We start from the raw sequence: 24,208 nt of genomic DNA, 5'->3' as shown, positions 1-24,208 counted from the left end.
TATCTCTAGTGATGTTAGCTTGAAGGAGAGGACAGCAAAAACAAAAAGAAGAATGGCTAGGGAGAAAAATAAATAAAAGAATTGCCATCCTTCTCCATTATCATGGCTATAAGAAAATCAGGTTCATTTTTAGGACACTGTCCTTTCTGTATACATTTTCCAAGCATAAGTTGTGAATTCTATGTTTTCCATTTCTTTTTCAGCAGAGAGAAAACTCGACAGTGCTTTTCCTAGTTAAGAGCAATCCTGGCTGAAAAAGGATGTCCAAACTCCACTCGGTCTTGGACTGGGCTAGGTGTGAGCCAACAGACCCAGAGAAAAAGGGGAAAGCTGGGTCCCTAGGGGCCGGCCATCTCTCTTTCTGGAATTCATATTTCCTGACTTATTGCACCTTCTTTTTCCTGAGGCAAAAGCACTGGTGATTGAGGCAGCTGCAGGCAACCCACACAGCCAGATTCTTATGTACAGTATCATGGGGCTGCCGATTTATCTGCCAATCTGTCTTTCCTGAGTATCATTTTCCTCTTCCTGAAATCAGACCCAAAGTTTAGGGTAATAGAGCAGTGGACTTGAGTCCTGGAGCAGTGGACTTGGGTCCTCAGAGAAGGTTAGGTCTCTGTTCCTGAATTACCATCTCTGCTGCCACCATCCTAGATTGAGTCACCTAGCCAGTCAGTTACCTGAACTATTGCAGTAGAGGGCTCAGCTGCTCTCTGATCCCTTCCTCCATCCTGTCTCCAAACTGTTGCCAATTTAACTATTTAAAATAAGTTTCTAATCATGTCTCTCCTACTGTTGTTGAAAGATCTTTGAGTAACTCAATTATATGGACTACTATTGAATACATAAATTGGTCCTATTTGCATCAAATTCCCCATTGTCCTGATTTCTTCTCTTCACAGCCTTCACAATTCCAATCTAAGTTCAGTGTGTTCTTGTTCTCCCCACTCCATTGGAATGGAATGTTCATATCAGCAAGATTCTTATCTGTCTGTCCCCCAAAGAGTAGCTGACATAAGTTACATAACTAATATTGGATGAATAAAGGACTCAGTAAATCAAATTCTAGGAGCTACAATGAACTCTTTTTTCATAAATGAAGTTTATTTACTTTTATAATTACAAATGTAACACATGCTTACTGTAGAGAATCTGAAATGTATAGAGAAGTAGAAAGAAGAAAATAAAAACTACCCATAACCCACCACCTGAAGGCAAACACTGCTCACATTATGTTCTAACTATCTATGCCTGTTTATAGACCAAGACCCTCATCAAGAGTGCTGGCCATGAAGCACAACAGCCAAGGGGAGTGAGAGCAATCAACAACTGAGGGGGTCACCCAGAGGTCAGAGCTAGAGAACCCCCACTGAGGGACAAGACAAAGGCCATAAACAACAGATCAAGAGGTCAGAAGCTGACAACACAAGAACAAGTTGTGTTACTGTAAGAATGTAGTGAGATGGTGCTTGTCAAGAGTTTAGCCCAATGCCTGTCACATGATACATTATCAATAACTGGTTGCCATTATACTATCACTATTATTATGGGTCAAAACGAATGGTTCAGAATGGATACTATAAACAGGGCAAGGACCCTGGAGACCCATTTTAGGTGCTATGAGTTGGGGCATATGGGGCAAGTCTACTGGGTTACAAGGGTGGTATAGGAGTGGGCATCACTCTCCTTATAGGCTCCTCTGCCAGGTGAAATAGAACCAGGGCTTCCTCAAGTTTGCCTGCTGACACATGGCAAGATACGCTAAGGGTTTTTTGAGGTAAGATATGATTTATCCTGCCTAGACTTCTCCCTGGACCAAGAACTAGTACTGGCCTTGGTGGTGATGGGAGTTCAGAACCTCATACACCATACACTCTTGTAGTCCATACTCTGATTGTCAGGGCAGGTCTTAGGCATGTGGGTGAAAGAGAAGGTCAAATCAGCCAAGTGAGAGGTAAGGTGGGATGTGCCTGGAGCGGGAGGCTGAAGGGTGAAGGCAACAAGGTTTATAATGTAGTTGAATGGAATGGGTCCAGGAACCAGTCCTCCAGTTAGCGGTCGAGTCAGATATCACAGGAGAAGATTCCATGGAGTTTTACTTGTTGGTATGGGCCTTCTGATGATGGCCTGTGCTCTGTCCAAGGTGATCATGAAGACCTTCTTGGGGGTCTCCATGCTCTTTCAGGTAGTAACAGCGTTTGGAAACATGCTGGTGCTGGGAGTGAGAAAAAGACAACAGAGGTAAGAGCCACACTTATTATGACAACGGGTGTTCTGCCTGGATAAGTTTTGTGACTTAGCAGATCAAGGCACTTTGCTAATTTATCTCACTTGCATACAGTGTGACCAAGGAGTAGGCTATTCTAATTCCCTAGTGACCTGACTCCACAACACATGTTGCTGTAGATGGGCCCCAGCTCCCAAAAGACCCATTTATTAGAATTGGACTTGGAACAAGGGGAGAATTGGAACTGAACCCATCCAGTTCCCTCATAATGAGAAGAATTAGTACTTCAACTATCCCACGTCCTCAGTAACTTGGGCAGGACATTGCTCCTCAAAGTAGTTAATATACCCAAAATAACTGCAGAGCCATGCTCACTTGATGAAACTGCTGGGGTTTAATGGTCTAGGAGCTCCATGCCTCCCCCTTGCCTCTTCCCGATTCTACTCAAGGAAGCAGGATATATTCCCTGTCGTGACCTCCTCATTTCTCTGCTCAAAAACCTTCAGCGGATTTCCCCCTCATTACCTCCTCAGTCTGCTGCTGAGAGCTCAGTTCATTCCCCATGGCCTCCTCATTATTCCGCTTACAGGCTGTTGGCAGAACCTGGCTTGAGTTGCCTGGGGAATCCTTCTCTTCAGCCAGCTGGCACTCGGTGTACAGAGACCTGTCTATCAGCTCCTTTAGGCTGCCAGCCACCTTCAGGAAGATCCGACCCATTTTGGTGGTAACAGCTTCTGAGAGTCCTTCCAGAAACCTGGTCCGTAGAATGGCATCAGACCAAGACAAATGTCGGGCCAGCAGCAGGAAATCAGTGGCATACTGCCTGACTGACTTTTGGCCCTGTTTGGGATGGCAAAGAACAGCACTGAGGATGTCTATCTCAGATAGGGAGTCATATACGCCCTGGGATCTTCTCAGGAAAGATTTATTTTCATCTGAGAGAGGTTCTCCTACCTCCATTTGCAAGATGAACCACCTCTCTGCTGCTCCCAGATGAAGAGACACCAGAAATGCCATTCTCTCTGAATCGTCCAAAAACCCCTTCATTTGCTTTTCCTCATCAATCTCCATCTCTTCCTCCACAGAGCATGAGCCCCGGGCTGCTTCCTGCTCTTCTAAGAGGTAACAGAGTGCTGGGGTCAACATTCCGAAGGATGGCACTTCCTTTGGTGGTGGTTTCGCAGTTTCAGGAGTTGTGGCAGTCATGTGCGGTGTGGGCTTTGATCCAGAGGCTGTGATGTTAATGTGAGAGGTGGATGCCTCTCCAGAGTCTGTGGCTTTGATTTCCAGAGTGGACATCACTCCAAAGGCTGTTTGTGGTGTGGACATTGTTCCAGAGCCTGAGGCCTTCATTAGTGGTGTGGACATCCCTCTAGAGTCTGTGGCTGTCATTTGTGGCATGGACATACCCATGCCACATCCAGAGGCTGTGGCTCTTGGTAGTGGCATGGGCATCAATCCAGAAACTGAGTCTCTCATAAATGATGTGGACCTTGCTCCAGAAGGAGAGGCTCTAATTGGTGCTGTGGCCATCCCTCCAGACACTGTATATGTTGTTTGTGGCAAGGACATAGATCTAGAGTTCGCAACACTGGTTTGCAATGTGGACGTTGCTCCAGAGGCCATGGTTTCCATTAGCGGCATAGACATCTCTCCAGAAGCCATGGCTGACATTAAAGGCATGGGCATTGTTCCAGAGGCCGGGGCTCTCATTAATGGCTTGGACATACCTCCGGAGACTATGGCTGTTGTTTGTGCAGTGGACATATGTCCAGAGGCTGAAGCTCTCATTAACTCTGTGGACACAGTTTCACAGGCTGAGGGTCTCCTTAGTGGTGTGGACATAGTTCCAGAGGCTGGAGCTCTTACTAGTGGTGGGGACACCCCTCCAGAGGCTGGGGCTCGCACTGGTAGTGTACACATGTCTCCAGAAGCTGTGGGCATCATTTGTGATGTGGATGTCACTCTAGAGTCTGGGGCTCTCATCAGTGGCATGGACATCCCTCCAGAGGCTGTGGATCTTGTTAGTGGCATGGACATTGCTCCAGAGATGGGAGCCTTCACTTGTGGCATGGATGACATCATTCCAGAGGCTGTGGCTGTCATTTGTGGAGCAGATATGGCTCCATAAGTGGGGGATCTCAGAGGCGTGGCTATCTCTCCAGAAGCTGGAGCTCTCATCAGTGGTAGGGACATCTCTCCAGAGGATGAAGCTCTTGTGAGCAGTGAGGGCCTCTCTCCAGAGTCTGAGGTTCTCATTAGTGGTGTGGACACTGTTGCAGAGGTCCAGGCTCTCATTGTTGGTGTGGACATCACATCAGAGGTTGGGGAATTCATCTGCATCCCTCCAGCGGTCATGGATCTCATGGGCGACATGGACATCCCTCCAGGATCTTGGGTGCTCATTGGCTGACTGAGCATCTTTCCAGAGGCTTTGGCTCTCATTAGTGAGGCAGGCATTACTCCTGGGTCTTGAGCTCTCATTAGTGGCATGGACATCCCTCCAGAGACTGTGGCTGTCATTTGTGATGTGGACATTGCTCCAGAAGCTGTGTCTCTCATTAGCAATGCAGACAACCCTCCAGAGGCTGTGTCTGTCATTTGTGGCATGGACAGAGCTCCAGAAACTGTGTCTCTCATTAGCAGTGTGGGCATTGCTTCAGAAGCTGTGGTTGTCATTTTTTCCGTGAACATTGTTCCTGAGGCTTTGGGTGTCATTAGTGGCTTGGACAATGCTCCAGAGGCCAGAGATCTCATTTGTGGACAGGACATCACTCCTGAGGCTGTGTCTCTCATTAACAGGGTGGATGTTGATCCAGAGGTTTGGGCTGTCATTAGTGGGGTGGACATTGCTCCAGAAGTCATGGCTTTCATCTGTGCTGCAGATGTCAATCCTGAGGCCATGGTTCTCATTTGTGGCATGGACATTGCTTCAGAGACAGGGGCTCTCATTTGCAGCATGGACATTGATCCAGAGGCTGGGACTGTCAATTGTGGCATGGACATTGTTTCAGAGGCTGTTGCCATAACTGGTTGGGTGGACATTGCTCCAGAAGCTGGAGCTCTCCTCAGTGGCGTGGACATCTTTCCAGAGGCTGTGGCTCTCGTGTGTTGTTTTGCCACGGCCTTCATAGAGCCTGTGGGCATTGCTCCAGAAGTTTTGCCCATTGTTAACTGTGCGGACATTACTCTAGAGGCTGTGGCTGACATTTGCTCTGTGGACATCACTCCAGAGCTTGGGACTGTCATCAGTGAGGTGGTCATGGCTTCCGAGGCTGGAACTGTCTTTTGCAATGTAGACATATTTCCAGAGGCTGGGGCTCCCATTAGCGGTGTGGACATTGCTCCAGAGTCTAAAGCTCTTACTGGTGGTGCAGACATTACCCCAGAGGCTGTTGCTCTCATTGGTGGATTAGACATCATTTCAGAGTCTACATTTTGTGTTGACCATGGGGACATCACCCCAGAGCCTGGGGCTGGCATCGTTTGGGTGGGCATCACTCCAGAGGGTAGGGCCGTCATTAGTGCTGGGGACATTGCTTCAGCATCTGGAGCTGGCTTTGGTAATGTGGACATTTCTCCAGCATCTGGGACTGACAGTAGCGGTGTGGACATTACTTCAGAGCCTGGAGATGACATTAAAAGTGATGACATTATTCCAGAGTCTAGATCTGACATGAGCGGGGTAGGTATTCCCCCAGAGTTTTGGGTGCTTGTTGCCTGGGGTGATGTTCCTCCAGAAGCTACAGCTGACATTATCAGTGAGGATATTGCTTCAGAGTCCGTGCCTGACATTAGCAGCGAAGATATCTCTCCAGAGGCTAGAGCAGTCATTAGCACTTTGGACATTGCTTCGGTGTCTTCATCTGTAATTTGCAATGGAGACATTGCCTCAGAGCTGGGAGCTGGCACTGGCTGTGTAGACATCACTCCAGGATTCATATCTTGCATTAGAATTGGGGATATCTCTCCAGAATCTGGGGCTAGCATTAATGGTGTGGACATTGCCTCAGAGGATGAAGTGCTCATTACAGGTGTACACATCGCTCCAGAGGATGCAGCTGGCATTGCCAATGGTGATATCTCTGCAGAATCTGGTGCTACCATTAGCGTTGTGGACATTGTTCCAAAGTCAGGAATTGTCATCATCCCTGGGGACATTACCCCATACTCTGAAGTGGACAGCAATGGGGACAATGTTCCAGAATCTAAGGCTGGCATTAGCAATGGGGACAGTGCCCCAGGGTCTGAGGCTGGCATTAGCAATGGGGAAAGTGCCCCAGAGTCTGAGGCTGGCATTAGGGGTGGGGACAATGCTCCAGAGTTTGGTACTCCCATTAGAGGTGCAGACATGGTGTCAAAGACTGGAGATGTCATCAACTGTGTGGATGTCCCTCCAGGGTCTGAGGCTGAAGTTGAGACTATAGGCAACTGTACATGAGAATGCAGAATCTGTACGTCTGCTCTGGTCTCTGTCATTGGTCTAGAGAAGGCCATCTGCTTGTTTTGGGGCTCATCATTTTCCTCCCTCATTGTATTGTTGAATCGCAGTGAATGTAAGGGTATTGACATATCTGCCACAGCCACAGGACAGTGTGGAGGGAGCCCAAGCGGCAAGAAAATCTGTAAACAAGAAACAAGTTTAGAGGTCAAAAGCCAGTATCAAGAAGATTGGGAAACAGACAAATTGTTCATGGTGGAGACCTGTTTTTATGCATTGTCAGGTATATGGCACTGAAGGTGAGGCTATCAGATTAAAGAAGCTGTGAAGCAATGAACAACTTTGGAGCTGGAGCAAATATCCCTTCTGCCTCTATCCTTTTCAAACCAACCCAGCCTCTCAGTTTGTAAATGCTATCAACGCCAGCAACCTCCGCAGCCAGGAGCCTGGGCAGTCCTGACTCAAATAAAGCAGCAGCACCACCTTCTGGCCAGATATGAGAAATGCGGGTTCCTGGCCTGTATTCTATCCCACGGTAGTACTCACAAGCCAGCCAAGGTACTACTGGCAGGCCTGAATGGGAAAGTCCTTTGCCCCAGGATAATCATTAGTTCCTGGGGCTCATTGAATTCTGCCAGTGGTTTAATCCTCATTTTACTAGTCTGATGGCCCTGAATGTTCTCAGGAAAAGGGAGACATTTATCTGATCAATAAGAGCAACATTCCATGAACTGAAAACTCTGCTTATTATTTTCATTATTCTTATTAATAACAGCAACCACCACCCCATTACCACTATTTATTTATTGCTTCATGTAGTATGTGCCAGGCACTGTACTTTAGACAACTGTCACAACTTCCTATAACGTGAGGGCCTTTGTAAGCATTATCCCATTTGGGTCTTACAATCTCCTGGGCAATAGATATTATTATCCCCATTTTACCAGCTTTCTCAGATTAGCCAGGGTCAAGGCTAAAATAGGGTCACTGCAACAGTAACAAACTGTATATCATTGACTCTGACCCCCCTCCTGGGGGTTGCCTAGTGTTTGGCATCCCTGAGCTTGCATTCAATTATTTCTCTGACATCCCAGATCATGGGTCACTTAAAGCCCAGTCTCTAGCATGTCCAAGTTTCAAGTTTCTCTGATGACATGGGGGTGGGCAATCCAGAGCCTCACCCCTCCAGCCTGCTCCAATAATCAGCCCCAGAAGGGGCTTTTGGACACAGGGTTTGGAAGCCAATGCAAATATTACACAATGTTGACATGTCCCCACAGCCTGCCCATGCCAAAAGCAGAAAACTTGCTACTTTGGGACAATGTCACAAAAGTCATCAACCTCATGGAATTGTGATTCCATAATAATGAGAAAACTTGCAACAGAAATGCTAACAGTGAACATTTCTTTAGCATGCACTGACTGGCAAACACTCTGCTAGGCACTTTACATGTATCATCTCATGTGGTTCCCATAGCAACACTAAGAGATTTCGGTTGTACTCTTCCTTTATCTTACAAATGAGAAAATTCAGACCCAGAGAAGCTTAATAGTTTGCCTGTGGTCACATAGATTCCTGGGTCCATCCAGTTCCAGAGCCCCCTACTCTTCACCGCTGTGCTATAAAGATCCACCTCTCCCCCTTACTCAGTCATACTACCGAGACCCCTGCCTCTGTCTCCAGCCTGGACAACCCCAAGACGGGTTGTCATAAAAGAAATGCTAGCCTCCTGCTGACACCCTGGTTATTGTAATAATTGTGCATTGGGAAAGATGAGTCAAAAGAGCAGCCATAGACCTCCACCTCCCATCTTCAGAAAAATATCTGAACATGCCACAGTTTCCCACCGGGCAAAACCCAGAAAGATCTTACCTTGCCAGTGACGGAAAAGAGGGAGAGAATATCCTTTGCGCCCCTAGCTCTTTCACTCTGGCCAATTAACTTATACCTCATGCCCAGCCAGTTCATTAAAGTAAGACCCAGTACCAACAGCTGTTCTCTGCAATCTCCCTTTGCTATCCCCTGCCACGCCCCCCTGCCCGCCAGCCAGCCTGCCCGCCCACCCGCCCCGCTGCTCCTGACTTGCTACTGCTTGCTCTGTCTCTCTGGTCCCAGATTCCTGCCTCTATATAGGCTCTGACATTTGCCTCTGGCCGCCTTTCACTTGACAGTCCTCCAGAAGCTCTGCTTTAGCACTTGGCCTATGCAACTCCACCCCTCTTCCCTGTTGCCCCCAACAGTCCCACCAGCCTATGCCCCACCCCACTCTGCCCAAAGAAAAGAGGAGATTGACACAATTAAAAAGATGAGATGAAAAGGGTACTGGCTCAGGAAACAAGATACGTGCCCTCTGCGGTTGAGCAGGCACAGGAGTACTGGGACCCAGGCACTGCAACTGATATGACACGGAAGCACAGGCAGAGGGCTCGAGGGAAAGAAACTGAGGCTGGAGATTGAGTGGAGCAGCATCAGAAACGTTCAAAGAGGTTCACGTGCAGGGAAAGAGGGTTTGGGAGGATGGACAGTGGGGGCTGGCAAGAAAACACCTTAATAGAGCCCTGTAATGGTGATCATAACAAAGACAATTTACCCCAGGGTCAGAGACACGGAGAAAAATCCAGCAACCGATATCCCTGCCACAGGGCTAGGATTCAACAGAAAGGCTCCATGGATTTCAGACAGCTAGCAAGAAAAACATACCAGCCTTGAGCATACCAGGTGAGGGCTTGTTCATACAAACACGGCTACAGCCTGCTTTCTAGAACTGGGGCACAAGGTCAGAGTAGAGCTAGCAGAAAGGTTTACTAGAGTACTCCAGTTTTCCTGAACTGGTGCACTCAGTCTAAGGGGAGAAACCCTCAGTCTAAGGGGAGAATTGGTCCCTGAGCCTTGGAAAGGGCAAAGCCTCCAGGTGAAGTTCAAGTAGCCCAGGTATAGGGATATAGAGTTTGACAAGGGAGGCATTCAGGTCGTTATAAACCTCATAATTAACGACCAACAACAACTGAGCACTTGGGCTAAGCACTACACATGCATTATATAATTCCGACCTCCCAGCAACACCTGTAAGGTAGGCACTGAGATCATTCCCATTTTATACATGAGGAAATGGGCTTGGAGAAGTCTATGTGACCACGGTCACATAAAATAATAATAATAATTTTTTTAAAGCCCAGATTTCAGCCCTGGCCATTCTGTTTCCAAAATAATTTTGTCTCTTTGTAATCAGACAAGTGATTAGAAACTCGGAGTACTCTTCTCACTGCCATCTCCCCTACATCCCCACACCACAAACCAAGGAAACTTTCTTACTACAAATGGCTGAATCCTTGTAGTAATACTAACAACAACAACAACTGATATTGCTTGAACTCTTCCCATATACCAAGAATGGGGCTGAGGGCTTCACCAGCATTATCTCATTTGATCTTGACAATTACCCTGTGAGCTAGATCCTTTAAATTCTCAGTATACAGGTAAGGAAACTGAGCCTCCGTGAGATGAATTGACATGATCAAAGGCACACAGCTCTGTGTGACCCCAGAGCTCACTATAGTATACTACTCAAAAGAAAAATTCCAGTCGCTCTCCTCTCCCTTCAAAGAAAAAAAAAAAAGTCACAGAATAGCCATTCTATTAACAATGGCCTCACAACTAATATTATTATTATTAACACACCTAACAATTAAAGCTAACATTTACTGTGCCAGGCCTTGTGCTAAGTGCTTTACTTATATGATCTCATTTGACACTCACAACATACTACGAGGTAGGTTCTATTAGCACCTTCATTTTCCAGATGAGAAACCAGAGGAACAGAGAGGTTAGTTAGCTTTCCCAATGTCGCACAGCTACGGGACACTGTTGTTTATGTTCTAATGCAACAATTTTGGAAATAACCTAAGTATCTAATGTTAGAACACAACTTGTTGAATGATTAAACGAATCATGGTGCAATTGTAGCAGCCACTATTGTAGCCATTGAAAATATATTCTAATGTGTACACGAGGATCTGATTATCATAAAGATAAATATGTAGATTTCTGCATAGAAAAAAAATCTGGAAGGATATATACCAAAACGCCAGCAGTGACCACAGCTGAATGATGGGATTAGAGGGGATTTTTAATTTTCATTTTCCTTAACTGTATTTTCTCATTGGTCTATAATGGACCCATAATACGAAAAGAAAATAACTAATAAAAGTTAATTTTATTTTTTTTAAAGATATGTTCCCTAGGGTTCTTTCTCAAGCCTTTTTCACTCCTCTCCTTGCAAGCTCTCTCTAGGGATCCCCGACATCCCCCCGCCACCCAAGCGACGTTTCTACCCCAACAAGCTTAATGGTTGTACCACTTTATTTTGTGTTTAATTTTGGTTTGTTTTCAAAAATAATTTCTTCTTTCTCTAACTTTTATCTATGTTTAGTAACTCCATAAGTAATCTAGGAATATATTCTTAGGATAAAGACTTGAAATCCTCCGTACAGATAAAGCTAAACTCCTGAAAATGCCCCACCCCCCCATCCCCCGCAAGTCCCATTCCTCTGTCTGTTCACAGTTGGGTGTGTCTCCTTCCAAACTTTCTCTAGCTGCAATGGCATTCAGAGTTCATATCATTCAATTGCTTGCAAAACCCAGTGTGTGCAAAGAGCTGCAGTTAGAAAACCATGCTAGCACTGGTCACTCCAGGGTTCCAAGTTCTGACCCATTGTGACTATTTTCATCAGCCTGCTTCTAAGGAGGCTACTGAGAGAGGGTTCTTGCATGCTCAGCCCATGTGAGGCATAGACTTCCGTTCTATTAAAGCCAGAGTCTCTAGGAACACAGAGAAGAGAGGCCTTCTAAGGAAGGAAAAGCCCAGAATTTGCTGCTTAGCATCTCTCAGGTCCCTCACGTCCCACCCTGTCTGCACTGATCAATACGGCTAGGAGGTGTCATGCTCCTGCCGCCTCACAAAAGGTAATTGAGTTTAGGGGATTGCATGGCTAGCTGCTCGGGGAAATAAGAATAAACAAGAGACGGTTCAATATGTCAACAAATAGCTTTCCAGCTGTTGAAAATAAGCCTTTCCTTAGATTCTCAACAATATTCTCTCCCCAAGCCCTAGCAAATAGGCATCCAGATAACTGAAAACAGACAACCTAAGGCTAAAGAAATACCTGGTCTACTTTAGGATCTTCTTCCTTCCTTGATCATTCGGGGAAGTAGAAGCCCTCCCCACTTCCTTCCTCCCCCACAGCCCTGACACTTAAAATGCGCACCGGCTCTTTATAAATAAAGAGGGGGAAATAGCTAGCATTTACTGAGTGCTTACTATGCCAGGCACTATGTTAAACACTTTACATACCTCATCTTATTTATTGAATGATAAACAAATAAAGTGGCTTTTTTACTCCCATTTTCTAAATCAGCTAAAGAACTGAACTAGAGAGAAATTAAAATGAAGTAACTTACCTTGGCTCTCACCGCTGAGAGGGAGCGAAGCTGGGCTTGTCACTCGGGTCTGTCTGACTCAGCCAGTGCTCTTAACTCACAGGAGAGTCACACACTGTCTTCAAGTCTCTGAAGGGCTGTCATATGGAAGAGAGGGTAGGTGTGTTCTGGGTAGCTCCAAAGAAAAGGATTTGACTGTTAGTTGGGAATTATGCTTTCATTGGATGTGCTGCAAATTCCCCAAACAACATGTATATGCATGTCCAACTCTATAGGGAAAAGAACATTATAAGAAGAGCAAACGGAACTGCCTTGCATTAGGTGCCGGCCTGAAGGATCTGTGGAATCAGAGAGAACAGGAGGGATACCAGAGGACTGCAAATGGGCAGTGTCCCAATTTTCTTAAATAAAGAAACTACAGACCAGTATACCGTAAACTCAAAAGCTGTAAGCTTGATGTCAATCCTCGGAGAGATTCTGCTGCAGATTGCGAAGCAGGTAATTTATAAGCACTTAGAACATAAGTGGCAATAGGAGGTACCTAGAGGTGCTAGCAGAACACTCAAAATTAGACCAGGTTCCCAGACTTGCAGCTAATGCAACCCAAAATTTCAGGGACTGATATTGAACTTCCCAGATTTTTATTTTCCCAAGTAAAATCATTAAGAAACAGAACAACCACGAATCATCATTTTCTAAAAAGAAAGGGCTTCCTTTCAACACCAAAAGAAAAGGAAATAACCTCAGAATAAAGAATAATACATGAAATAGATTTCTCTTCTCTGCGAAACATTTACTACCTAGTCCTCAGGCTTTCTCATTGCGCGGTGGACTGCTGCAATTTTCCTGGAGGATGGGCACTTGTCCAAGGACCTGCTTTAGGGAATCACTCAGAGTTAAAATATCAACACAGATAAGATCGTATACCTGTAAAACAGGAAGTCTTTCTGGCCAGAAGAGAGAAGAACAGAGTTTGACCTCAGCCTAAATGAGGACATTAACACAGATAAAGTATCCACAGGAATGGACAGAGAGAAATAAAAGTTGCCAAGTGCAGATTCAAGCCCTGCTGAGGCGAGACTTGGCCATCACATTTAACCTGTGCCACCCCTTGGACCACATGCCTCTCTTGTAGGAGTAAGTGTCTGATGCCATTAAGCATTTGGACCACAAATCCGTTTCCGGCTTGAGACTCTCCAACCAAACTTCAGACCACTAGTCTTCCCAGGGATAGTTCTTAAAGCAGAAAAATTCAAAACCAGCTGAATACCATTGCCAGAGTGGGAGTTCTGCAACAACCTAGAAGGAGGTCCATAGCCTTGATCCTCTCCTGATTAGCATTTTTAATCAATGGTGTAAATAAGGCATGGACAGGATTCTTACACAAATTCTCTGGGGCTGAGAAGAACCTCTATGATCAGCCTAGCAAGTAGGTTTACATTTTAAGCTCCACGGTTTACAATATGTCTATCTGCATTTGGTAATTTTCTCTCATGTTCTTTGTTGCCAGAGCACTGAGTTTCTACAGTTTATGCACCTCATGGAAAATGCTTAGTGAACATATGCTAGCTTTGCACCCACCCTGAAGTGCAGATCCGATCGTGTTTACAACTACTAAGCATTCATCTCAATCTTCTCTTCTCTCAAATAACTGGTAACAATGTAGACTTCCTTGATGAGAGAAGAGAACAAACTAATGTCCTCTTCTTTACATAATTGTCCCTATTTCCAAAAGACTTTAAATCGGAATTTGACCACATCTGTTGACATTGACCTTGGTTCTGTAGGTAAAGGTAGCACAGTACACAGTACTTGCCATACCCTCTGAAACTGCATTTCTCAAAATAAAAGTGTGATGGGGAAACCCTGCATCAAGTGCTCCCTGGGAAAACTGCTAAAACACAGATTTGTAGGGGGAGGGAGGCTCTACCCACAAAGAGTCAGATTCAGTATAGGTCTGGGGTGACGCCAAAGAACCTGCATTTAACCCAAGTGATTCTGAAACACTAGAGTTTCAGAACCACTGGCTTTGGGGTTCCTACACTCTGATTTTAACTTCAAACAGGCCTGGGCTTGAACCCCAATACTTCAAGTTATTTCACCTCAGTTTCCTCATCTGTAAAAGAGGCATAATAACAGTACCTACCTCGCATGCTCTTTGAGTGTTTTAAACAAAACAACGTATAAAGAATCTGGCACATAGTTGAAGTTCAGTAATCTCTCCTGGTCCTGTTTATCCGGGGTCCCCGCTGCCTGCCTTCTCTGTGTTCAGCTTCTGCCCCTGTTGCCAATTGCTCACTCTTTCTAGGTCTGGTATTCAAACTCCCCAAGAGAGAGACTCTCATTGGTCCAAATTCAGTAACTGTACTTGCTGGGCAAAGTTCTCATCCCAGGTTCCTTAATAGGCTGTTTGCCAGCCTATAGAATGACTGCTCATGGATCAGATGCCCTCTCCTGGCTCAAGTGGCTATTGCTGGGGGAAGCAGGGTCACGTGGTACCAAGCATAGTCACCTATTCATAAGAAACTGCTACTTCCCTCAGCTAGGGTCTGTGGATGGAAACTCCTTAGAAGGGGCTTGTGGGTGTGGCAGGAATTCTGAGGCTTAGTCCATCCAGTACACCTAGGCTTCTCATTTATCCAGCCTTCCAAAGGAATGAAGTACTCAAGTTCACTGAAGTCTCTATTAAATTCTGACTTTTCATCTTCATCAGGTTGGGAACACAAGTTTTTAAAAAACTAGACCACAGTCAAGGAAAAAACAAGATATAACCCTAAAATTAGACTCTTCTGTTTCTACAGCACGTTTTTAAGTTTCCAAAGCACTTTCACATCTATTTACTCATTGCAGAGCTTGCAAACTGGCAGCCACAGGCTAAATCCAGACTGCAGACAGAGTTTATTTGACCCGTACAACGTTTTAAACATTTTTTAAAATTAGTTGCCAACATTTAAAAGTCAGGAAATTTCAGATAGAAAGCTGGATTTCTGGCTTTTCTGAAACACACACACACACACACACACACACACACACACACACACACACACAAACACACAGAAAGACTTCGATCCAAATTCCAATATAGCAACAATCAGCCAGATCTCAACAACCTGCTCCCTGTAGGTGAGGCACGTGCTCACCAGTTTGCCTCAGTACCCATAGGGCCACCTTTACTTTTTCAGCGACCTGCTCAGCCCCTGTAGGCATTTAAAGCCTCAATTTAACCCCACGGGTTGGGCAGAGAAGGTGGATAAGAGCTGAACTGTGTAGGTTGGAATCCCAGCATTGCTCCTAACTGGCTTTGGGACCCTAGGCAAGTGATTTAACTTCTGAATCTCAGTTTTCTCATCTATGAAATGGGGATGATAATAATAGTACTGCTTACCTCATAGGCTTATTGGGCCACTTAAATGAGTTAATGCATACTTAGAACAATGCCTGGTACATTACATGCACGAAATAAGTATTAACTTCTTTCATTGTCCACAATTTCCTATGTGTCTCTCTGATATCCCAAAGCTTCTGAAAACTGAAATTCTATGGCAAGCTCATTTGGTGGCAAAACTGGGCCTGAATTGACATGAGGCTATTCATTTATCCCATTTAGAAATATTAATGTGTTTGATCACAGGGTATTATCTTGGATCTTCTTAAGGTGTGATATACATGTTATATGTACCACATTGCTTTTCTAAAATCCAAATATTTTGAACTGTAAAACACATCTAGCTCCAACAGTTTCAGATAAGGGATTGTGGACCTGTATTATTATTAGTTTGTATACCCACTTGACAGATGGGAAAACTGAGCTACTAAGCATTGAGCTACTTGCCAAAAGTCCCACAACTGAAAGTGGAAACTATTTAGACTCCTAGATGTGAAGCTCATAGTGCCTAGGACTGTGCGATGTCTTGAGCTCGCCATAGGCATGTGGATGCAGGTAGTGGCTACCAATCAGGGACCTTTGAAGAACTGAAAAATGTCACCACTTACTGAGAGTGCCAAACCCTGCCCTTTGTAGCATTCTTTCAACTCTTTGAGTTACTATTTACACCATTTGGGTTAGAATTAGGATGAACATTATTGTCTTCAGTTTACAGAAGAGGAAACTGAGGTCCAGAGAAGAGAAGCGACTTGCCCAAATTCATACAGCAAAAGACAGGCAGAGCTGGAATTGGAAACCAAATTCTGGGCTTTTTCTTCTTAAACCCCAGGGCCAGTCCAAGAATGACATATGCTGACCTTTCCACATACTGAACCACACTCTCTGCAGACAATCCTAAGGTTTTTGACATACCTGATGAAAGGAGAGTGTCCCAAGATCTCAGCAAATATAAAAATGAGACAGCATGTCTGGGTGGACCTCGTCCTTTCCAGGACCACAGGCAGCAATGTACAGACATGATCCAGTCAGAAGCTAGGGAGAGAAGATTTCTCAAATCCCAAGAAAATCACAGAGACCCTACTGTTTGCTCTTCTCTGTTGATTTTTAAGAAGCTGACATTTACTTATGCCAAAGGCCAAAAGAAATGAAAAATCTACTGAAAAGGGAATTTCATCAGACATGGAGCAATAACCTAAAGAAACCTTTGCATAGTATCAGTTCTTTTGTTTGAAATGCAGAAAACAGGGCACTGCTATTTCATATTGTTAGCGCATCAGAGACCTGGGCATGAAAACAGCATCCTTAGGACCTCTTTCCAAACCCCTGCCTCACCACAGAGGAGCTCTCTGACACTGCCACCAACTTCAGCAAGTTGGAAACAAGAAGGCAGGCCGTGACCCAAGTGACCTCATGTCACTCCTAAGCTCATGGCTTGAGTTCCTCCTACCAACAAATCTGCACTTTGATCACACACCCACAGCGACCCAGATCTTTAAATTCAGCAATTCTTTCTCAGGTTTCAGCAAGGCATTGGCAGCCTGAGCTATTTTGGGACACTTTCTCTGCTGTGGATGCCACTTTCGGAATACGCCAGGAACATGCTAAGGACCTGGAGCTCTCTACCCTGGACCCGTTTTCGGGTTTGCTTGCTCTCTCTGTCTCTCTTTCTCTGGGCTAATCGTTTAGAGGACAGTCGCTCCTGCCAACCTAATCCCATGAGCCTGACTACCTTGCCGGGCCACAGGCTCAAAGAAGCAGTGTGGCTGCCAGCACCCTCACGGTAAGGGGCACGGAGGCACCAGGCAGTCTGGCAGGATGAGAGACATCCTGGGGGTAGTCTGAGTTTGGATGTGGGCTGAGAAGACAAAGCAGGGGGCTTTCGGGGGACAAGATTTTCCAAACATCTTATTCTTAGGATCATCACTTCCTAATCTGATGCAACTGACTCGGCAGGCATTCGGGAGCCTGTAAGCTCCATTTTCCTGTTCCAAATTCTTCTGCACCTGTAAGTACCCGGCTTACTCATGCTCATGCTGTCTTTTGGGGAGGGGGAGAGGAAAGCAGGGCCTAGGGAAGGTCATCATTATCTGACTCAGGTGTGGGCAGGTCCATGGTGTTAGAAGAATTTCTGACATCCCCACCGCTCCCCTTCGCCCGAAACTGCTTCTTAGTTTGGAAAATGAAAATGCCTGTTCGTTCTTTCCCAAGCTCACCACCCCACCCCCCCACCACAGCATACCAGAAACTCCACCTGTCCTTTGGGGTCTTCTGTTCATCAATGTTGTGCACACCTGATTTCTTAAGTTGGACTTAATGGGAGAAGTGCACCCTTGGCATTTGAATGTCTTAAATGCAACCACAGCTATTATTGTGGGCACAGCCCCTGCTGGCTTCTCCATCTTTTATGCTGCAATTTGCTGAAACAGTGAAAGATGTTGTAAGTGGTAGGGTATAAATAAAAATCTAGAAACTCCTCCGTGGTAAAAAGGAAGAGCAATATGGTTAATTCTCAACGCAGTTAGAAATGCTGCCACAATGGGGAGGCTCCACGCTATCCCACGAATGGTCCCTTTCAATGCTTTCCTATTTTAATGGAAAGAGAGGCCAAAGTAACTAAGGGCTCCCCAGGAAAGGAGCATTTCTGATGTTTTTACTGCTTTCCTGAGAGAGGATATTGTCTCTGGCAGGCTTGTCAGTCCCTGATGCAGCTCCAATGGCTGCTCACAAAGGGAGAATCAGCCCCTCTTGTCCTTCTGTCGGGGACTGCTGAAATCCCCTCAAAATAGCCCAGGATGACAAAGCCAGGCCCTGCTACCTACCCTCTTCCCCTAACACTGAGACCAAATCATTCTTAGGGGTACATAACTTGTTTGGAGGTGAGCGGGAGGAATATCTTGGCTAGGAAGCCATCTGGAAAACCTGCCACGACCCATACTAAAAACTGTGCTCTTCTCTGAACTTTCATATGACCCTCAGCCATGAATAAGAATAAAAGAAGGCAAGCATATTTTGCCCTTTAATTTCCACAGAGCACAATAGAAGGAACATTGTCCTTAGCAAAGGCAAAAGATAAGATGTTCCTTTGGCCAAGGCTGGCTGCCTTCAGTTTCTCTGATTGACAAAATAAACAGCTTCTAATTTGTGTTCTAAAAGGGCTGGTTCTGAAGAGGATTTGAGAAGAAAAATGTTAATATCAGTGCTAAAAAAAAATCAAGACAGGGATTCCAACTTATGTCTGGTGGAGACTGGATTTGTTTTCAGGCTATAGGACAAAACTAGTCTCGGGAGGAATTTGTTTCTGACTTCACTACCGCCTGTTTGCTTGGTCCTTGGTAATTCATGAAGTTTCTTAGCTCTCCTCTTTCTAAGGAGCTCTGAGAAAATGATGCTTGGATCATAGAGGTTCACTGTCTGGAAGACTTTTGATCAAAGCCCTGAGTGCTGGGGTGGGGGCAGATTACGGATTCTGATTATAACAAAAATAATCCAAGTCCTGTCTTGGCGGAAGCCTGAATTTTATGTCCACCTTGTGGCATTCCAGGAGCATTAAGAATGTTCCATTGGCCTTTCCAATCTCTCCATCCGCTCCCAAGGGCTTGAAAATTTTTAAGAATATAATTCTTTTGACTCAGGGCTTTGGCATCAGTTAAAATGCCAACCTCTTGGGAGGATCAGCCTCTTAAATCTCCCATCCTGAAAGCAGGTTCTGATAGAGGGACAAAGAGAGAGGAGGAACATGAAATCATTCTAGGTACAAACATGAGCCTCAGAACAGGAGTCTGAAAGCAGGACCCAGGCAAGGCCAAAGTGCCAAGAAGCTCTGTTGGCAGAAAGGGAAGATTCCATTCTTGCTAAAATGGGGTACAGGCAACTTATTGGGGCAGAGACTCAGGATTTGGGGAATAAGACCCACTTAACGTAACTGGGGTACAAGAAGGAGGAATAATCTCATGTACTAACATAGGATAAGAGATAGGGGAACTCCCTGCAAAGGTACCCTCAGGCTGAATTACCTGAGTCACTGAACAAGGGCTCCAAAAATGTTATGAGGCCTCAGTACATGGAACAAACAGATCTAACAATCTGCTGCCCCCTCAATCCTGGCATTTCTTCAGCCCAGAGAGGGTAGGTCAAAGGAGGGGACCACACTAAGATTTAGACTTTTGAGACCCTCTTCCCACCCTTTGCTTCCTCTGATACCAGCATTAAACTCATTCCCAAGGAGATTGATGGTAGATACAGTGATTCACTTCATTTACCAAGAGCTATAAGGTATGAAGAGGGGTTGCCCATGTACAGCCACAGGTCAAGAATGCAGCATCCCCAAAGCTCTATGTGGGCTCCTTCCTAAGGCCTAGTGGGCACGGTTTGGATTAAAACCACTTGGGTGCAAATTCTGGCTCTGCCACTTACTAGTTGTGTGGCCTTGGGCAAGTGGTATAACCTATCTAAACGTCATCTGTAAAATGGGCACAGTAATAGGAGCTATCATATAATGTTGTGAAGACTGAATGTGATGATGCATGTACAGCATCAGTACAGTGCCCAGTAGAAAGGAAATGCTTAATAAAAATCAGCAATGATTAACACTCCTGGCTCTCTGCTTATGCTTCATTGCCTGAGGATAGGTTATAGCAGCAGATCATCCCACTCAGTGCAAGTCTCACAACTGCAGGGGTCAGGGGCTCACCGTCTCTTTCAGTTAATGTCACCCTCTCACCTTTTCTTCCCAGTCCCACTAGAGAGCATTCCTAAGCCTTTCCTCTCGCTAGTTCTGATCTGCTCCATCCCCCTGCTAACTAAATAGATGGATTCACTGCTAAAGATTCGTGAAATCACTTCCTTGGCTTTCCCCAGCCACAGACTGAGCTTTGCTACCCACCTCCTAGAGGAGAAATGGAATCACTTCTGGGAGATCATGGTCCAGAAGGATCCAACTCCTGAAGCACTAACAAAGCAAAAGGAGCCCTACAGAAAACCTTGGGTCTCTGGTTCCTGTACAGCTCACTGCAGCTATGGCATCACTCTGAAGCCACAGTCACTCCCACTGTGACTCTCAGCTCCTGAGGCTGCTGGCCCATAGCTGCTCTCCTCCTCCAACAGCCCCACTCTCTACCTCCCTCAGGGGACTCCCTTGTCTGGGCCCCAGGGTACTAAGGCTTCCAGAGGCTTTCCATAGCTTCCTCTCTCTGTCCCTCCCCATCCTCTCCTGGGGATACAGAGTTCACTCTTTCAAGGGATGTGGTGACAAGGAGTTCAGCTTTCTGTGCAGGCATGCCCTCAGCATGTTCTCTGCATTCTAGTCCCCCTTGCTTCTCTGCTCAGCAAGAAAGAGGAGTGGGAAGCACCCCTAGTTAGGCTTATGGTACTTCTAGAATCAGAAGACAAGCCTATATCCTGTCAAAGTAGACTCTGATGATTCTCAAAGTAATTCAGCCTGAGAATTTACTAAAATGCATATTCCAGCAGTTATCTCTATAAAGATACAGAGTGTGTTTGTGCTTCAGCCCTAGAATCTGCATGTTTAAAGAGCTCTCCTTAAGCCACACCTTAAGAAACAGTGCATTCTATCTTGGTGAATGGGGGTAAGGGGTAGGGAGGAAAGTCACACAGCTGGGTCGCATAACGAACCCCAGCCTACATCCTGACTCTCCAGGAGCACGTGGAAATGCCTTCGAAGTTCTGACCCAGTCTTGTCCAAGCAGCAGCTCTGAAGCTACTTCACAAAGACCCTGAGTAGTTTCACTTATCTAGACTCCAGACCTAAATCAGCGATGTAGCAGTCTGAGGTGCAAAACGCACAGCGATTCTTCATTTAGAACCATTTTGAGCTAGTTGGGGCTATAGAAGACGTTACTGGTTAATAGCACAGTGGAGCCACACTGGCAGGCTTTGCCTCTTGTAGGCTGTGTGACCTTGAACAACTTACTCATTCTTTCTGTGATTTGCTCTTCGCCTGTGAAATGGAGACAGTAATAATACCTCACAGTGCTGTTCATGTGGAATTATGCATTACTTCATGTAACCTGTTTAGAACCATGCCTCCTCTCAGCAAAATATCTGCTATTCTTGTTACTATAAATATTACACATATATATAAACAGGGTTTATAATATTCCTGAGGAATAAATGAGACGATGAGTGTAAAATGTTCAGAACTATTATTGGTGTGGTTCCAGGGATTTAACAGAGAAAGTAGAAGTCCTCAAGGTGTCAGAGACCAAGGCCATCCTGGATAAATATTTCTGGTAAAGGGATTGGTCAAAGGTCATTCAGAGACTCAGAAAGAAAGTGGCAGTTAGGGTTCTCTTACATCCAGAGTGTAACTAAAACTCTCATGCCTAACTTGTTGCTATAGATTTGGGGATTATGGGATTTTGTTCTGGGACCTGCTAGGTCTAATTAAAGTGTCAGGACTCCTAGGAGACCGGCTGTGGTTTGCACAGACAGGAGCTTGAAAAATGCTGTCATGAATGTGCTCCCAGCTCTGCAGCAGTGGAGACGCAGTCAGTGGCACTGAGTGCTCCAGGGGTCACTGTAGAGTTGTGGTCTTTGTCCTTGCTGCCCCAAACCCACAGCTGTTAATTTATTAGGTTTTGTTAGAAGATACTCCCACACTAAAGAACTCCAGAGCTGAAGTGACTGTCCTGTCCTTGCTTGATGGCCCCTGTGCAGGCATGAGTTCTGTGCACAGAGCTCCTCCCTCCCTCCTTCCCTCCTTCTTCCCTTTCCTTCCTCCCTCCCTCCCTCCTTCTTCCCCCCTCCCTCCCTCCTTCCTCCTCCCCCCTCCCTCCTTCCTTCCCTTCTTTCCTCCCTTTCTCCCTCTCTCCTTCCCTCCGTCCCTCCCTTCCTTCTGTCACTGGCCTGAGTGCAGCCCTGGAACAAGGACCATGATCATGAGGGGAAAGGGATGACATTTCTGGGAAGGTCCAAAGAAGAGTGTCTTCTCACTCTGGGCTGGTGTCCCCCACCACCTCCCTCATTAAATACTGGTATTCACCTGGCTCTGTCCCTAGCCCTTGCCCTGGATGAGTAAAATGGGAGAGGAGAAACCCCATCCAGTCCCCTGAGGTCAACTAATATCCCTCGACTGTGGTGGCTTTCCAGCCCCCATGTCTCAGCTGGGCTCAAAGCCAAGATTCCCAGTTTCTTACTGGACGTGTCTGCTATCCAGCACTCCAAACCCAACAAGTCCAAATGGACCTTGTCACCTGTCTCCCCTCACTCTCCCTCTCTACTAACAGTCTTGTGTTCCCTGCCTCAGTTGACAGTATCAACACGAACCCAAGCTGGAACCTCAGGGTCCTTGTCACCTTTTCCCTCTCCTTGACCCCATGACAGCCAGCCCTGAGGTTTCTACCTGTTGACATGTGCCTTGAGTCATCCCCTCCTCTCGGCTCTCACTGCCACAGTTGTGGTTCAGAGCCTGTTCCACTTCTTGCTCAGACCCTGGAGATGGTCTCCCAATTGGTCCGCATGCAGCTGGCCTCTCTTTCCTCCAATCCTTCAAAACCCTGGTAAGGACTGTCTTCCTAGCCTGTCCCAAATCTGCCTTAATAAAAAGCTCCAGTGGCTCCCTCTTGCTCACAGAACAAAACCTTCAGCTTGACCAACAGGGCTCTGAATAGCTGACCCCAAACACTCGTCCACTCCCCTCCTGCTGCTGCCAGTGATGCACCCAGCTACAATTGTCCTGCCCTTTGAAACATGCACTAGGTCCTGTCACACAAATACTGCTCGCTTTGCCTGGAATATCTTCCCCTGCCTCCACTGCTCCTCCTGACATAACCTGCCATCCCTCAAGATGCTGCTCAAGGCTCCTTCATTCGTGAAGCCTTCCTCAACTTCCCCAGATACGTTCCTCTACCACAGCACCTATTGGACCATGAGGGCTTATGTGTGCGTCGGTCCCTCCCACTAGATAGGGAAGGCCCCAAAGTTTGCCTAGAACCATATTGAATTCTTCTTTATATTCTCAGTACCCACAAGCTTGGATGAAATAAGGTACTGGTTTCCTCATTTGTAAACTGGAAATAAAAATAATAGTTGCTAAGTCCTGTAGTTAGAAGAAATAAACGGGATAATTTATATAATATGCTGATAATGACAATGAAGATGATCACGATAAGAAGAAAGGCTAGTTAACACTCATTCAGGGCTTTCTAAGTGTCACTGTCCTAAGCTCTTTTCATGATTGAGAGTGAGCCAAATAGATGAGTCAATCCCTGGAAAGTGATTGTGTATGTGTTTGTGTATGTGTTTGGGTGTATATGTTCATGTACATGTATGATAAGCATAATACAAATGATCTATGTATAACATATAAACTTCACAATGTGCCTGGTGTTTATTAGGAGCTCCAGTTTTTCCCTTTCTTCACCCATCTCCCTGCCCTTCCTCATTACCCTTCCTAGTCATCCTCCCATCCCCTCCTACCCCAGGCCTGTGATAAGACAGATGAATTCAGAAGGGGTTCCTGTGTCATTGTCACTGACAACAGACTGCTTAGTGGAAGAGAGAGAAGTCCTTGGAATTGCCTTTGGACTTGGTATCTAAGAGTTGTCTCCCCATTCAAGTTATCACTTCTTTGAGGATACGGGCTATGCACTATCCTTCTTTTGTCTCCCATAAGCACCAGCACAGTGGTGGGCACATAGCAGGTACTCAATAAACTATTTGACGTCAGGCTCGGCTTGAGGGTCCTGGTTTTCAGCACTC

The 24,208-nt window shown here is 45.8% G+C and overlaps 1 protein-coding gene across 1 annotated transcript in view; it reads right to left on the bottom strand.

The window, feature by feature from the left end:
- Positions 1-1,083: 1,083 nt before the first annotated feature.
- Positions 1,084-24,208, bottom strand: part of RTL9 (retrotransposon Gag like 9) — a 41,216-nt gene continuing 18,091 nt past the window's right edge. Inside the window, exons 3-5 of the mRNA XM_054473167.2 lie at positions 12,127-12,280; positions 2,753-6,850; positions 1,084-2,215 (exon numbers count right to left, since the gene is read on the bottom strand). Of these exons, the coding sequence (XP_054329142.1) occupies positions 2,096-2,215; positions 2,753-6,799 (4,167 nt within the window). The 5' untranslated portion in view covers positions 6,800-6,850; positions 12,127-12,280 and the 3' untranslated portion in view covers positions 1,084-2,095. The remainder of the gene's footprint in view (positions 2,216-2,752; positions 6,851-12,126; positions 12,281-24,208) is intronic.

This window comes from Pongo pygmaeus, chromosome X, assembly GCF_028885625.2.
Source record: "Pongo pygmaeus isolate AG05252 chromosome X, NHGRI_mPonPyg2-v2.0_pri, whole genome shotgun sequence".
NCBI lineage: Eukaryota > Metazoa > Chordata > Mammalia > Primates > Hominidae > Pongo > Pongo pygmaeus.
Note: the sequence above shows the minus strand (reverse complement) of the source record. Positions and strands in the feature narration are given on the sequence as shown.